The 16,978-nt window shown below is 36.4% G+C and overlaps 1 protein-coding gene across 7 annotated transcripts in view; it reads right to left on the reverse strand.

Moving 5' to 3' along the window:
- Positions 1–8,312: 8,312 nt before the first annotated feature.
- Positions 8,313–16,978, reverse strand: part of TRPS1 (transcriptional repressor GATA binding 1) — a 262,703-nt gene continuing 254,037 nt past the window's right edge. For all 7 annotated transcript variants that reach the window (XM_082433133.1, XM_082433127.1, XM_082433132.1 and 4 more), the window contains one exon: positions 8,313–15,224. In XM_082433133.1, coding sequence (XP_082289259.1) covers positions 14,163–15,224 — 1,062 coding nt within the window. In that variant the 3' untranslated portion in view covers positions 8,313–14,162. The remainder of the gene's footprint in view (positions 15,225–16,978) is intronic.

A 16,978-nucleotide genomic window follows, 5' to 3' on the forward strand; every position in this document is an offset into this window, starting at 1 on the left:
AGTATGTATTGTGGAAAGATAAAAATGTTTAAATTATTTTTAGATTTTTCTATAGTTTGTTTAGAAAAATAACCAACTTTGGAAATGGGGCAAAAACAACTGCTTGAACTTTCAAGGCCATACTAAGCGTGATCTAAATAAAAGGTTTATTATCTTAAGGTTTATTATCATTCTACTCTCCAAGAATGATTACTACTATAACAAATATTATTACTATTTTACATCTTTATAAAGTTACCGTATAGAAAAATGATGATCAGTCATAATTACTTTTTTGTCCAGAAGAGATGCCAATGATTCTTACCCAGTAATGAAGATAACCCAAAAGGTTATGATCATTATTGTCAAATAGAACATGAAGCATATGCATCTAATTTAGCAATCTTATTTCATCATTCTTTTTTTTTCAGTCTTTCATATCCTTTTTTGAAACAGCTTTGTCATATTGCTGGTTCCCTCTTTAATGAGTTAATTAAAACTTTTGCTTGTGTTCACTCTGCCTGTGAGAATGTTTTTGTTGTTTGTTACATTTGAAGTTATGTTTTGACAATCTGAAAATTAAATAATGATCTAGTTATTTTATTTAACATCAAACCCATCATGATGGAACTCCATACATGAGGATCCCATCTGTAAAGATGGTGCCCATAACCAACAGAATTTCTAGAAATGTGTGTGGATAAGGTCAAGTTGATTTAGTCATCTGGGAAATAGAAAATTAACAGGTGTCTAGAAGCTGCAGAGCTCAATTCTTTGTATGAAAAAATCTATATAGAAGCCCTGGAGAACCAGCCAGCCTTTGCTCTTTATGCATATAGTAAGACAGAGTAGATTGCCCTGGTTGTCTGCTTTTGTAAACTTTGCATGTTTGGTAAGTGGTAAATGGCTGATTATATGTAAACTGACTTGCCAAAATGCAAAGTATCACCATGTATTTATTTCTATTAATAAACGTAGTCAATAAACAAACATGCCTTTAGGGGAAAAAACACAGTTTAAAAAAGGAAAATAAGAATCTCTTTGATGGCTGATTGGATCCTAAACATTCATTATTAGTACCTCAAGTTTTTGATATCATGGGAACTGTTTATAAAAACCTTCCAAGAATTCCATGAAAATTGTGCCCAAATTAGAAGTCAGCAAGTTAAAACAACTTTTAAGGTTATAGCTTTTTGTTGTTTTCGTTATCTTTCGTGTCTTCCTTTCAGACCAAAGAAATTTAAAACATGACTCAATGTCTTAATGCTTATAAAATGTTGATTTATATTGCCTTGGTCCATCTTAAAATGATCAATTATCAAAAATCATCACGGACAATGGTGTGTGTCAATAAGCAGTACTCTTTACTCTGGTGTTTATACCTTTAAGAAATATTAAAAATCTATTTCTATGTAAAAGACCATTCTATAAGTGAATTTAACTAACAACAGAACTGCATATTGGTGTTTGTCTTGAAAGAACAGTTCTTGTTAATTTAAAAACATTTTAGAGTTTGTTTTTGAGGTTAAAGTGGTTGGGGGCAGGAAGGTTAAAAAGAGGAAGTTTTAGCGGTTCAATACTTGAGTGCATGTGAGTATCGTCTGGCAAAGAGACATTCAGGAGTGGGCCTTGTTAAAATGATGCATTTATTTTGAAATTAATTAATTGAAATGAAAATATGTCTGCTCAGAGTCTAAGTTGTTAAGGCCACTGATTTCAATCAAAGAAAATGCTCCTGGAGGTTGTGTTTGTATTATACCACACTAGTTTCATGACATAAGGTTTACAAATGGCAAAGAAAACTATGCATCACTAAGAATCCAGTGTCTTCAAAAGCAAATGACAATTCATTTCCTTTTGGATGTTAAGATGCTAGTAAGGTGATAGTATTTGACGGGAGCATAGATGGCCAAGGACACAAAAGCATCAAGTGAGAAAGGCTTCCCCATGCTTTTGCTGTGGGCAGCTTCAACCAAACATATCAAGGAAAGCTTAACTGTGGTCTTTAAATGTAAGACTGTGTGGGAAATCAGGGCCAGCTGGCATCCATTCAGAAAAAAAGATTTTCCACCGCATTTGAGAATATTGAAATTGCCATCATTGGTCAGTCATGTAAGGGGATCAGGCAACCTACTGTAATCATGCTCTCCAATGATGGTAAAGACTTACCATTGCCTATGGAGCGGCTTGCTTTAGCTTAAAGTTTGCTTGCACGCAGGAAGTGTGATTGCTGGATTACAGAGCACAGACAGCTGCTGTTTGGCAAGGAAAACTCATCGATAAAATTGCACTGCCTGATTGCGGGATTACAAGTTAAAGAGCTATACATTGTAGGAAAAACGAAACCAATTTCATTGTTTAAAACATCTGTGGGTCATCACTTGATTTCAGTTTTCAAGTTTTGATTTTTACCCTATTAGATATCTAAGGTAAGATATCAATCCTGAAGTGCTTTCTTAGAAGTTACACCGTTAACTAAGAAGTTACATAAAAGTTGTACTGTTATCAAATACCAAAGCCTTTCCACCGAATATATTATCTCATTTTTAAACGTCATAGAGGAATAATAATAGATGAGTTTCTCCTAAAATTTCAATAAAATTTTATTAAGATAATGGGAAGACTTTTTGTCAAGGATATTAAAATCAACAATGAAATGAAATGCAACAACTAAAGTTCAGAAAATACTCTCACATGAGAAAAGATTTATAATGAAGCAACCTTAAAACTTAATCGCTGTACAGGCATACCTCGTTTTATTGCCCTTTGCTTTATTGTGTTTGGCAGATATTGCGTCTTTTGCAAACTGAAGATTTGTGGCAACCCTCATGCGAGCAACTCTATTGGCACCATTTTTCCAACAGCATTTGGTCACTTCATGTCTCTGAGTCACACTTTGGTAACTCTTGCAGTATTTTAAACTTTTTCATTATGATTATATTTGTTAAGGTGATCTGTGATCAGTGATCTTTGATGTTGTATTGCAAAAAGATTATGACTTGCTGAAAGTTCAGATGATGGTTAGCATTTTTTAGCAATAAAGTATTAATTAAGGTATGTACCTTGTTTTTTTAGACATAATTTATTGCACACTTAGACTACAGAATAGTATACACATAACTTTTACATGCACCAGGAACCAAAAAACTCATCTGACTCAATTTATGCAATATTCACTTTATTGAGGTGGTCTGGAACCAAATCCGCAGTATCTCTGAGGTATGCCTGTACATTTGTGGAAAAATTCAGAAGTATGCACCCATTTTAAACCTCTTTTATGTCTTTTACTGGTCTTGCACAGTTCTGGGTCCAGAATCAGTACTCAACAAACATAAATTAATTCACTCAAAAAATCAATCACAGTCACAAGGAAAACTTAGTAAAAACCTGCCTTTTATTGGGGGTATCTTCAGGAATTTATAAGATGGTATTAAGAGAAACTAAGAATGCTATACTTCCTGTGGTGATCCTTATTAGCATAACTAAGTGCATGCTGTCTTTTTAAAAGTAGAATTAAGAAAATGAGAAAATATTTTGAACTAACTAAACAAAATCAATATGTTGGGGGAAATTTTTATAGGAACAGTTTTTGAAGTGAGATTCAAATACCATCTTCAGTAAAGTGACAGTTTTCTGACTTTACCCAAATATCCAAAAACACCACTGGGATGTAAGGAAACTATCTTTGCTTATTTAATGTATAAATTGCCTTGTTTCTGAATGGAGTCCTTTGGAGTTCTGACTCGAGTAATAAGAACAGCAGTGCCACAAGAAAAACATTTCATCAAGAAAATCGAGCTTTCGGGGACTCCACAATCACATCCACACATGTACCGACATCTGGGTCTACATAGTCTGCTTTGCCAACTGTGACTATGAAGGTGAGAATTATTCCTTTCTTTTCTAAAGCCATCCTCTCCCTTGGGCATAAGATTCTATCTCCTTTCACCTACTCACCTATTAAAGAACTATTTTTTCCTCTCTCTGCTGAAGATGACTAAGCCTTCATCTAGCAAAGGAACATGTTCTTAATTCGCCCACCTTAAAACAGAAATAAAAAACTTTCTACTGACTTCAACATCTGTCAGTTATCACCTTTTTTTGTCTGATCTTCTTTACACCAAAGCTCCCCAAATTGTTTCTACACTCACTCAGTTCTCCAAACCTCTTCCTATTCTCTTACATTTACTCTATCAGGCTGTCACACCCACCCCTCCAAATAAACTGCTCTAGTCAATGTCACCATCGACCAGGGCCAGCTTCATGGGCATGTAACCAGTGCAGCTGCCCAGGGCCCTGAGCTTCGTTTAATGCTCTGATGTCACCATCCTGAAATTCTTAAATTTTGAACAATTTGCTCTGGGCCCCGCACATTATATAGACCAGCCTGCTGGTGGCCTTCACGTTGCTAAAGCTAATGGCCAATCCTCTGTATTTATCCTACTTGACCTATCAGCAGTATCTTCCAAGGTCAGTCACTCCCTCCTTCTTGATACATTTTTGTTTTCCTTGGTTTCCAAGGTACCTTGATTTTCCTTTTACCTCAGGGGCTCCTCCCTCAGTCTCTGTGTCTCCTTTCCCTGATTACAAGTATTGGGTATATTTTCTTCTCTAATTGTTTAATCCCTAGATTATCTCAGTGAGTCCCATGATTTTAAATAGCGTCTATATGCTAATGCCTCTCCAACTCTAGACTCATAGACCTAATAGTCTGTTGGACCTTTCTGTTTGGATCTTAGACTTTAGTTTGTCCTAAATTTAACTTCTTTCCTTCCACTCTCCCAACTTGATCAATCAAATCTGTTCTTCCAGTGGCTCAGACCAAAAGTCTTAGCCTATTTCTTGACTCTTCTCTTTCTCTCACATGCTACATCCAGGCAATCTAGTTGGTTCTACGTCCTCAAACGATCCGTGGAATTTTAACTGCTCTTCTGCCCCTTACATCTCTTGCAGAAATTACTGAACTAGCTTCCAACCTGTCTCCTGGTTTCTCTCCTTTTATGACTTATTCCATAAATACCTCCCCTGATTTATGCCAAGCACAGGAGAGTCCCATTAAAACACAAATCAAGTAAGACTCCTCTGCTCGAAACACGAAAATACGTCCCTGCTTCATACAGAAGGAAAGCCACTATCCTTGAGGTGGCTTACGGTGTCCTAAATGATTTGCTTTCCTCCCACATCAGTGTTTGTCTCTGAGTGAATTTCTAAATACTCTCCCCAGCTTACTCTGCCTGGACCACAATGGCCTCCTTGCTCTTCCTGACTCACCAGGTACACTCTCTCACCTGAGGGCCGCTGCACCAGCTGTCCATTCTACCAGTCCTTCCTTTAAGTCTTGGCTCAAATGAGGGCTGAACTGTTGTGTAGCTTATTGAATATGACAACTAGCCACTCATCTCCCTTTCATTCTGCTTTACTTTCTTCTCTAGAGCATTTATTACCTTCTAACATAAAATTTTATTTATATTATAATTTGTTTATTGTATATGTATGTTTTTGTCTCTCTCCCTCCCGCAGAAACAGGAGTTTTGGTCTTTTTTTTTTTTTTTTTTAATAGTCCAAATGTCTGGAATAATCCCTGGTACATAGGGAAAGCTCCATTAATATTTGTTGAATGAATGCATGAAGCCTGGGTTTGTACAGCATGTCATTACCAACAACCAGCAAAACAACGACAGTGATCATTTCATTAGAGGAAAAAAAAAATCATCAAGGCAATTATAAAAGATAAAATTATAGAGAACAAACCATCAGGATATCAAATTGAGCTTTGTAAACTCACTGTATGCTTTTTAGAATACATCGATTCATTAGGTTATGTATGCTATATAGAAAGAAAATATCTAAGGAAATTGAAGCTCTGAAGAAAATACCATTGCTTGCATATTACACTAACTCTAAAAACTGACTGATGGGGACTTCCCTGGAGGTCCAGTGGTTAAGACTCTGAACTTCCACCGCAGGGAGCATGGGTTCCATCCCTGGTCAGGGAACTAAGATCCTGCAGGCCATGTGGCGTGGCCAAAAAAAAAAGGAAAAAAAAAAACAAACCCAAAATAAAAACTGACTGATGTGTAAACTGCTTTCATGTAAGAGATGGTACAAGTTCTGAGAAAATGCCTGTTATGTATTGGTGGATTTTGAGTTCAAAAATATTCCTGGGAAATTGCTTATAGTTTAGTGCTTATGCAATTTTAACTTGGAAATGTACCTTCCATTTATGGAAATAATTTAAAGAATTTCTATTATACTTTCTAATAATCCTTGCTCTCCTGGTTTCTATTGCTTACCTGAAGAAAAAAGTTAATATTTGTTAATTATTGAGCAGGAAGTTGGGTGAATGGGTTGTTACCTCACGTAAAGTATTTTATATAAATACAATTGACCCTTGAACAACTGGGGTTTTACAGCGCTGACCCTCTGTGCAGTTGAAAATCCACCCATAATTTATAGTTGGCCCAACACATCCATGATCCCTTCATATCTGAGGTTCTTCCTCCACAGATTCAACCAACCATGGATCATATAGTACTATGGTTATTTACTATTAAGAAAAATCCACATATAAGTGAACCCATGCAGTTCAAATCCATGTTGTTCAAGGATCAACTGTACTACAACATTTATGAAAAATGGCTTTCAGAACTGACATCCTGAGTATATTGGAGAACAGCATTATAAATCTAACAATAAGATTTCATATACAAATTACCTATTTTTATTTAAAGAAATTCTACATAACATGAAAACAATCAACTCTACATAACATGAAAAAGCCCCTCCCTTCCTATCTACTGTTATTCTTTACTTTTCTAGCCCTGTTATTTTTACTCTAAAATATGACCTGGAGAGGAAAATAAGGACATCTTGGACATTACTGGACATTAATTTTAGCAACTTTGAATAGTTTTTGAGATTTCTTTGTTCCTACCAGTGTGTTAAAAAAAAATAAAGAAAGAAAACTTGTACTTGGGGTTACAAAGATGGAGAACAAAAGTACAAAGTAATTAGCAGTATGCTAAAAAAAATAGGGCTTTTCTCTCTTCTGTGCAAATGTTTTTCGTCTTAAGCAAATTTGGCTGCGAAAGAGTCAGGCAGGTGCTGCCACAGTGCTTTCGGGTTTCCTGGCAGAGCTGGTGATGCACTGGGACCTGAGACAAAACCCAGAGGAGCCACAGCTAACCTCAGCCTTTTGCCCAATTTCCTCCCTGCCAGTTACCAGAGTTCACTATTGTTCACGCTCCAGGGCTCACACTCTGCCTGTCTAGGGGTGGAATGTATTCTGAAGAAGTGTTTTGTTTGGCTTGCAGTATTAAAAAAAAAAAAAAAAAAAGGTCAGTCACTGACATTCAAAATTAGATTTCATAGAAAATTCCTTTGTCCAGATTTTCTTGAAAACTGCAAATCTGGGAACACAAGTCAGCTTGGCAATATTCTTAGAGCTGAGGAAAGGCTACCTTTATATAGAGTTCCTGGCTTCACCCACACAGGCCACTTGCCTGCTCCTTTTGTGCACTGAGTTTCTGACCCCAGCCCGGATATGGGATACCAAAATGTGAGGGGGGGATGTCCACGCTGCTTCACTCTTCTTCCCTCCCCTCAAACTATGGTAAAGAGCTGATGGGCACATAGTTCTCCTTGAATGGGATTCTGACAGTCCTGGGTGAGAATAAAGTGTATTTAACTTTACCTGAAAAGTCTTCCCTGAGAGAAGAATCAAATTCTATATAAGGAAAACAAATCACATTAAGTGTTCTTATTACACTCTTATCTAGAGAATGTTGCCTCCAGCTGTGAAACAAGCTTATTACCATTATGATCAGCCCCTCAAAGCCTTTACTCTGCTGTTTTCAAAACAGGGGAAAAGAGAAAGAACTAGAAAAAATAAAGGATTTGTTAATTTGGGTTCACAAAAATGAGAAGTGAAGATTGGGCTAGGAGGGTAAACACTAATTAATTCGAAATTTCCAAAATAAATCTTCTGAAGCAAGGAGTTATTTATATACTTTACATCCTGTCCTTTTTGTGTTTTTCCTTCTGGCCATAAACATTTGGGTGAGTCTTCTTTGCCTACCTAGTTTTCTTCTGCCTCTTCCCTCTTTCAAAATCAACCTTCCGGAAACCTCTCTGATTAATTTCATCTTAAGGCAACACACAAGGCATGTAATATATTAACATAAACTTCTTGAGATGATTTATCAAGATCTTCACATCATATTCATGTGGGTATACTAAATTGAATTCAAACTTAGACTTCAAAAGCAGGATTTTTTACATATTGTAACAATCATTTCCCAATACTCGACACTCAATACGTGATACTCAATAAATGTTTTTGAAATAAACACAATTTTTATTGTTAATCTTCCTAAAGAAAACTTGTATAATTTTTTTTTACACAAAATCTATCAATAAGAGATTGATTGGTTAAAGGAAAAAAAAAAAGCAAAGCAAAACAAAACAAGTTGAGAGAATCCAGGCTTTTTCAGTCTTAGTCATATTGTTTTGAAAATGGTGATTTGATTTCACCGTCTCAATTCATCAGAACCTGTCTATATGTTACAATGGTCTGAATTTCCTATTGCTACATGGATGAAAGTGAATCCATATAAAACATACCAACACCATTATGTATAACTGGTGGTAAAACTTTATTATTCAAGTTTAGATGTAACAGACATCTTTGCTGCCTGAAGATTGTTTGCATAAGAAATACACCAAGAACATGTTTGTGAGTAGAAATGAACATGCACTATGAAAACAAAATTAAATAAAACAAAAAAAAAATTCCATGTGTTGTAAGAACAGAACTATTATAGCCAACATTCTAGTATTCAAATCAGGACTACAAATTGAATTTTTTCTTAGCAACATGAAATCATTCCATATGAAAGACATTTTCTGCTGGTGAATATTGCTGTAGGTGAATTTTACATTGGCATTTTGAGATGTTTCCCATCCCATCCCACCCCCCCAAATTATTCATGTTGTCACCCAAAGAAATTTGGCATTTCTTACTGTGATACTTGCCCTGTTGGTAGCCATTAAGAAACTATGGTTTTATCAGCCTTGTAATAGTTTTGCCTCTTCATAGTCAACGCTATAGGCTGCCTAATTATGATATTTACAGCTCATATTTAATAAAAATGACCCCAACCTTTCCTGGCCCTTGGGAACTGAGAGTTTAAATAAGCCCCTTGGCCATATAATAATACTTGGCACTCCCATGGTGCCTTTCAACCAAGGATCTCAAAGTGCTTTACAAACAAGTACTACATTACCATTATTATTATTATTATTAATATTATTATTATTAATATATTTTTTTTCCATTTTACAGGTGAGGAACCTGAGGCACAAAAAGAAAAAAGTGATTTGTTGCAGGTCATACAATTAAAAAAAAAAACCAGGGGTAAGAAATCAGTATACAGTTTTGGGACTCATGGGTCTTGAGGGACCATTTTCTCTGATGAAGAAAGGCTAAACGTTATTTCCTTGTAAAGTTACTCCTGCTTTTCTCTGGTGTGGGACGGAGTGAAGCTTCTAGCTCTATTTTTCAAGAGAACATGTGAGCATACATTATCCAGTTTCCATGTGTGGACCAATGTTGAATTTCACATTTTCTTCATCCCTGACTTGACACACTTCAACCTAGCATCTTCCATAGGTCCTAATTACTGCAGATAACTGTTGATGTTTTCTAAACCATTGACCGCTAGCAGGAACACGTGGGTCCGCTGTCTATGAAACGCTAACTGAAAACCAAAAGGAAGTGCACTGCAAAGAAGCCATGCCTTCTGCCCTTGGCCAAGTCTTTCTTTGGGAAAATAACACAGCCCTTACAAGTCCCGGTGCATGTCTTTCTATGCTCTTCTCATTTACAGTTGCCTGCTGATAGAATTCCACTTAGTAGTACCTACCTTTGGTTAGCATCTTTAGTCTCACATTCAGGTTGGATTTCAATTCCTCCATTTTCTCCTGTGATCTAGGACAGTCAGCAAGCTTTCACCTACTCACTCACCAAAGATGCCTCGCATTTTTTTTTGTCATGGCTCTCAACCCAAAGACAGGAAGCTGCGAGCTCAAAGTAAACTTTAGGCAAAAAGCTGGCATATGGCACAGAAGCTCACCACCAGCTCCTTCATGCTTCCACCGCGGGTTGTCAGATCTTCTCTCTCTAGAATTGTGTTCATGTTCACTTACTAAACAGGCAGGCAATTCAGAGGTCTTAAGACAGGTCACCTGGTGATGTTTTGTAGCCACACAGGAGGAGGCTAATCATTATTTTAGTAGCAGTACTGATACTTTTCAATTAATTAAGAAAAACATATATCCTCAGGCATTTTAAAAAAACATATACATTTAATATTTTTGGAGCTGTATTTGCATTGGATCATCATAGATTATGTGCACATGTGCAATCATAAACATAATGTGCTACCACAGGCTTCAACAAAGAGCTGTTAAAGATAATCACTTTTTTTCTTCTTCTCATTAATGTTACCTTAGAAAAAATCCCCATGCTTGCTTTCTAAAAACTACCTTTACTAAAACAGAACAGTTTAGAAGAAAACATCACTATCTTAAAAGTTGATTTTTTAAAACAACATCTCAATATGTCATATAGAAAGAATGGGCACACTCTTTTCCTTTTGAACTACAGAGTTATTAACGTGTTAACCGTGAGAGCTCCATCCTTTTCTCATATACTTAAGAGTCATGTAGTGTCTCTCAATCCACAATCTTCTGGGGTGGGCTGGCTCTTTATGATTTTTCTATCCCAAACAACAATATGAATATATGGGTGAGAGGTGAAGAGAGAAAGAGTGAGAAAAAGGAGAATGAGAATGCATGAGCTGGTTTTGGCCTAAAGTTTGATCCAAAGCCCAATTCAGAATATGGACATGTACTTTTAAAAGACTTACAGTTTTTAAATGACATACAATTTTAGCTGGCATATAGTTTTTATCATAGGGAAAGCCTTTTCCAAGAGGGGAAATTCCTAAGTCATTTTGAAAGTCCTCAAAAAAAAAAAAAAATGTTAAGTACCTAAATAGCTCATTTAAAATCATAATTTAAGACAAAATGATTCAGAAATCTTAAACCCAAATAAAAATAAAGATACTAACCAATCAGGTTTGTAATATATTTTGAGAGCTGGAACAAAGGCTTTCATAAGTCAAAAAAATAAGAGGTATTTTAGTGTTGTGATAAATTTTCATCTTTTTTAATAGCCCAACCTCTTCCCCATCAAAATATGGGAAAAATAAAATAAAATAATCAATAATAAAGGAATACGGAATAAGATCTATTGTGTCAATGCTATCTAAGAATATTCTACCAAAAGTAGACTGACCATAAATATTCCAAGAATAGTGATATGTATTTCCATTGCTAACCATTACTACTTGTCTGTCTGAGAAAAATAAAAACAAAAACAAAAAAACAGATTAAAAAAAAGACATATATACCAAAAAAGAACAACCTATTTGTGTCTGACACACTGGAGAAACTGCTTAAGGAGTAGTTTTGCCCAAAAAGTCATACCTGTACTATTGCCCAAGTTAACCAAACTTCGGGTATTTTCTGATTTGAGCAGTCCACATATCATGTTACTTGCAGATTGCCACAGTGCACTTTGTTTCTAGTCCTTTCACTAAAAAAATTAAATATAGTTTTGTTGTTTGGGAAATCTCCTCTTGTTTAGATCTTTAATCACCACCTCTCCAATCTGCCTGTACATTTTGAGATGCATTCATCAAAATTCCTAAGAAAGATAAATGACATCACATAATTTGAATGTCCAAGCCCCTCATTCCACCTCTCTATCTCAGTTCATGTGAATTATATTAGAGCTACTTGACAGGTAAGATTGGAATAGGACCCTTTAAAAATGAAACTGAAGCAGAAGTCTTAGTCCTGATTTCTTTCTTTCTCTCTCTCTCTCTTTTCTTTTTTTTTTAACATGAAAATGAAAATGCAAGAATGGAAATGACAACACAACATCAGAAAGACATTTTTAACTTCATTCACTACAACAGTCACAAACTGGTTGAACTCTACCTGCCATCCATTTAAAGAAACGAAGACCTGGCACCGCGAAAAAGAAACAAAACCCAAACAAAACAAAACGATACAAAGCAACTGCGAATTAATGTAAAAATGGAGTGCAAATGCGACTACAGAATGCAATAAAAACATCAGTGCTGCAGATTCCAGCAGCACTTATCAAAATAATTTCTGAAATGTTTCATCTGAAACATAGACAAAGCAATAAAAAGAGGATATATGTTTATCACTTTAAGCATAACAATGTGAGTTAAGAGCTTAAAAATTAAAAAAAAAAAAGTACTTGGAATGAATAGTGCTACCCTTTTTTTCCTAAGTAGGCATAAAAATATTTTCATTTCCTTCTTGTTTTCCATACCATTATATCAAGAACTTTCATTTGTTTCATGTTACCGTTTACAACTTTAATGCACACACACACACACACACAAAAGATATCTACCGCAATAGAAATAGTTGCTTCATTACCTTGTTTGCTACATTTGCAAATGTAAACAGCTAGGCAGAGCCAGAACTGACTCTAATGCATGATGGAATATCTTTGTTGCATACGTACACTGTAGAAAATAATTATTCAATATGTCAGGCACCATTATTTGAAATGTAATACATTAATATTTACTAGAAAAATAAGGTTTTTTTTTTCCTATTTGTTCTCCCAACTTCTTTAATGAAATAAGTTAATCTGACAGTGCATCCAGTAGCTTGTAATATCTTCTACATCTCCGTGGCAAAAAATAAACTACTGGTTGGGACAATATAATGCAAATTATTAAAGTCAGTCCTTGTACATACATCTGTGTAGCAAGCATTGAGGCTCGACTAACAGCACCTTTAACCAATTATTTAATGTTCAGTTATTTAGCCCTATTTCCCTGAGCAGTTATGCTGAGGCTTTCCCTTCATGGATAGTTTTACAAAGCCTTATGTATTAAAAGTACTATGAAGAGCAAACTTCTAAGAATCCTATTTAATGCTACTTAACTAAACCTGTATAAATCTAATGAAGGGATTGATTGGTACATATACCAACTGTCAGTCTGTGGTAACGTAACTTTAGACGCTGCCTGACCACAAAGTTTGGAAATTATACTTAAACCAAAAGAAAATAAATAAATACAGCAGGTTACCTTGTGGAGAAATACCATGTGTTCTAAACCAATGAAGCCCATGGTCTGAACTTTTGCATCCATCTAGTCTTTTGAACTGAGGGGATCCCTTTAGTTAGAACGTGCCAAGTGAGATTAGTGACCACGAGGAAGCTTAAAAAACAAACCCAAACTGGTTCATCACATACAAGAAAGAAAAGATCTGGCTAAAATAAAATTACTACGTAAGCACTGAGGACATTGTTTTTAAAAATGCATATATATTTGGACAAAATGACCCTAAATTGCAAACAAGAGGACTATTTTTGAAAGGAGTATTTGAACATCTAAAGGACAAAAATATCAGAGAGGGTGTGCATGTGTATGTACAGGCAGGGCTGGCCAAAATCATTGTCACTTTTCCCGCTGTTCTCTCCCCAAGCCTAACCACAGCTCGCATTGCTAGGTCTAAATTCGAAACATGATCAATGAGAGAATTCTCATCCAGGAAGGTGCCATTTTCCTTTCACTGCCCTGGAGATTAGATTTCTCCTCATCTGCCTAGGATTTCAAGACACTTCGAAATTGAGGCAACAATTTATGGTTTTTGAACAAATGGGCCAATGGCCAGCCCAATACTGCTTTAGGATCATAATATGTAAACCCTTCCAAATTCTAGACAGCTTTGATCTCTTTCTTTACAAACATAATAATTATAGTCTGGTGATACTTCTTATGGATGGTTTCCATAGTACACATTCACCAAGATGGTTCTGACCTACTAGGTTCTAAACAGGACCATATACCATCTTCCATTTTTTTCTCACTGACCATTTGTCTCACTTTTTAATCTTGGTAACCTACTCATCAAAAGAAAGAATAATAAAAGAAGGGAATTTCATGTTGGATAAGGCAGGCTCTATGAAGTATTTTTTTTTAAATAGGTCTTCATAAGACATTACAAGCTATTGAATTCCCATCAAGAAAACCTATTTCTATTTAATTGTGCTAAGTGCTAAGGTTTTACTCTTTAGGTTTTCCATTTTTTTCCACTTGTGCATTGTTCCTATGCAGGCCCCTCTGGATATGAGTTGTGAAGTCATATTTGTCCGTGCAAAGATGCTGGCATATGCTGCACTGGAAAGGTCCACTGTCACCATGGCAACTCATATGCAAAGCATACATCACTTCATCCAGAAAGACAATGCCACAGTGCACACATTTTGTTGAAAGTTCATCTTGAGTACTTCTATCAACTTTCTCTGTTTTTACTACATTCAAGGGACCTTCATTTTTTACATTTGATGGTGCCTTCGTTTTCTCCTTGGAGGCACCGTTTGCAGTTGGCCCAGGTCTGGAATGCTTGATCGCCAAATCTAGAGGAATGTCATTGTCTGATCCAACAGCTGAAAAGTGAGGAGGCAGATTGAAGGTGGGGTAAGGCACATAGTTTTGGCAAGGATTTGGTAGGCCAGGCACGTGACTCAAGTAGTGCGGATTCCCAGGAACGGAGAGCTTATATTTACTCCAGAACCGCAGCCAATCAGCTTCACTCTGGAAGTCATTATGTACAAAGGGAAGTCCAAAAAGGGGGTACTGATACTTTTCAATAGGGCTGCCTGGTGGTGAATAATTTGGGTGCTTCGCGGGTCTCATGTACTTTTCTATGGGACTGCCTCTCTCAGAACTTCCTTTCCCTTCAGATACGGATGAACTATTTCCTGGGTCTCCAGTACTTTCCTGAGGACTTTTTATCTGAATGTGCAAAGGTTGCATCCTTTTGTGAATATCCAGAGTTTGGCTGACCATGACTGGCTGCTGAGCAGAATGGCTTTTAGTCAATGAACCCTGGGCTTCGTATTTACTCAGGCTGGGGAGCGGAATTTCTCTCTGGTGACCTTCAGTTAAGTGATCTTCTGACCGCCTCTCTAAGGGGCTGCCATTGACTTGCTCTTCACTGCCGGCCCTCTGCTGTTTGTTGAGCTGCTCGGCCTGAAGTGCCTCTGGGTTAAGGCGCTTTCTTGTTCTTCTCCTAATAATCTGCTCACCGTTGTTTTGTTTAATGATGTTTAAAGGCCTGGGAGTCTGCGGGGAACACACACACAATACACAAAAGGAAAACATTAAAAAACACATTAAAATGCATTAACAATTCCTCACAAATATAAACCATGCTTAAGTTCAAAGCAAAGATAGGCTTTACGTTATAGATTTACTAAATCTCCTCCTTTTGCCCTAAGCAGGATCAGAGAAAGTAACCAAGGCACATTATTTTACCCTAATTAAATCATGCCCATCTTTACAGGGAGGACTGAAAAACTTTAAGCTACTTGGAAACAGCTTTTCCAAACTCAATAGATTTTGGAATTGCATTATTTCGTGATAAAACGGTGTTTAAAGTTACTTGAAAAAATGTGATTTTTCTGAAATATTCTCAACTTTTGAGTCATGCACCAAGATGTCAATATAGTAACATGGGAGATAGGTTTTGATGACAACTGTGGAAAAATGATACATGGCTGCAGTCTGAATTGTGTCCCCCTCTCCCCGCCCCCCCTACAATTCATAGGTTGAAGCTCTAACCCTAATGTGACTGTATCTGAAGATAAGGCCTTTAGGAGGTAAATATGGTTAAATGAGGGCACAGTGAGAAGGCAGCCTTCTACAAGCCAGGAAGAGAGCTCTCAGCAGAACATACCCAGGCTGGCACCGTAATCTCAGGTTTCCGGCCCCAGAACTGTGTGAAAATAAATGTCTGTTGTTTAAGCCACCCAGTCTATGGTATTTTGTTATGCCAGCCCCAGCTGACTAAATATAGAATATTAAACATCAGAACATAAATAATCAAAGACAAACTGACAGAATTGTAAGGAAAGATATCAGGTAATCAAAGCCATTATCAGTGAGAGGTTTTTAAAAAAATCTCTCACGTTTTTTTCTCCTTTAATTATGTAAGCACTCACTATGGAAGATTTTACTTGTTAACAGGTGAAGCATTTGTTTTCTGTTGACAATCTAAATTTATTGGTAGGCTCGGTTCAAATATCCTATCTGTCAGTCTACTCTGTACTTAAATAGAATGCTGACTTTCACTCAGCTTAAGTATTATATGATTCGTATTTATGTACATGGTCAACAGGTGCTTATATTACATGACTAAAATCCATAGATAAGACTATAATAAAAACTTTACTTGCAGTAAGAGCTCTAATTTTGATTTATAAAATCAAGAGAATATGTTTAATAAATCAATGCATATTTACAGATTAAAAATTTAGGAGAATCTTTAAATGGGCTAAAATCTGATTTTTCTAAAAGATTACTGAAATCAGGAAGTAATCTCTACATAAAATATGAATATAAACAATACGTAACTTGTGAATTATACCTAGAAAGGATGCACCTCAATGCAGGAGACTACTTTTTATGTTAAACAAAATACAAAACCTTTTGCAGTGTTTTTATTGTCACAAAGATATTTTGAAGGAAAATGGATAACACACTTGTTACTGACAATCAAATTATTCATTTCAGAATGAAAATGCCACATCCCCTTGGATAGTCCATGTTCATTTACTTTGTTCAGAATTTCAGGTTTATAAAGAGCTCATATTCATATTATAAAAATATGCAGGGGCTTCCCTGGTGGAGCAGTGGTTGAGAATCTGCCTGCCAATGCAGGGGACACGGGTTCGAGCCCTGGTCTGGGAAGGTCCCACATGCCGCGGAGCAACTAGGCCCGTGAGCCACAACTACTGAGCCTGAGCGTCTGGAGCCTGTGCTCCGCAACAAGAGAGGCCGCGACAGTGAGAGGCCCGCGCACCGCGATGAAGAGTGGC

Source organism: Balaenoptera physalus (genome assembly GCF_965194825.1).
Source record: "Balaenoptera physalus genome assembly, chromosome: 17".
NCBI lineage: Eukaryota > Metazoa > Chordata > Mammalia > Artiodactyla > Balaenopteridae > Balaenoptera > Balaenoptera physalus.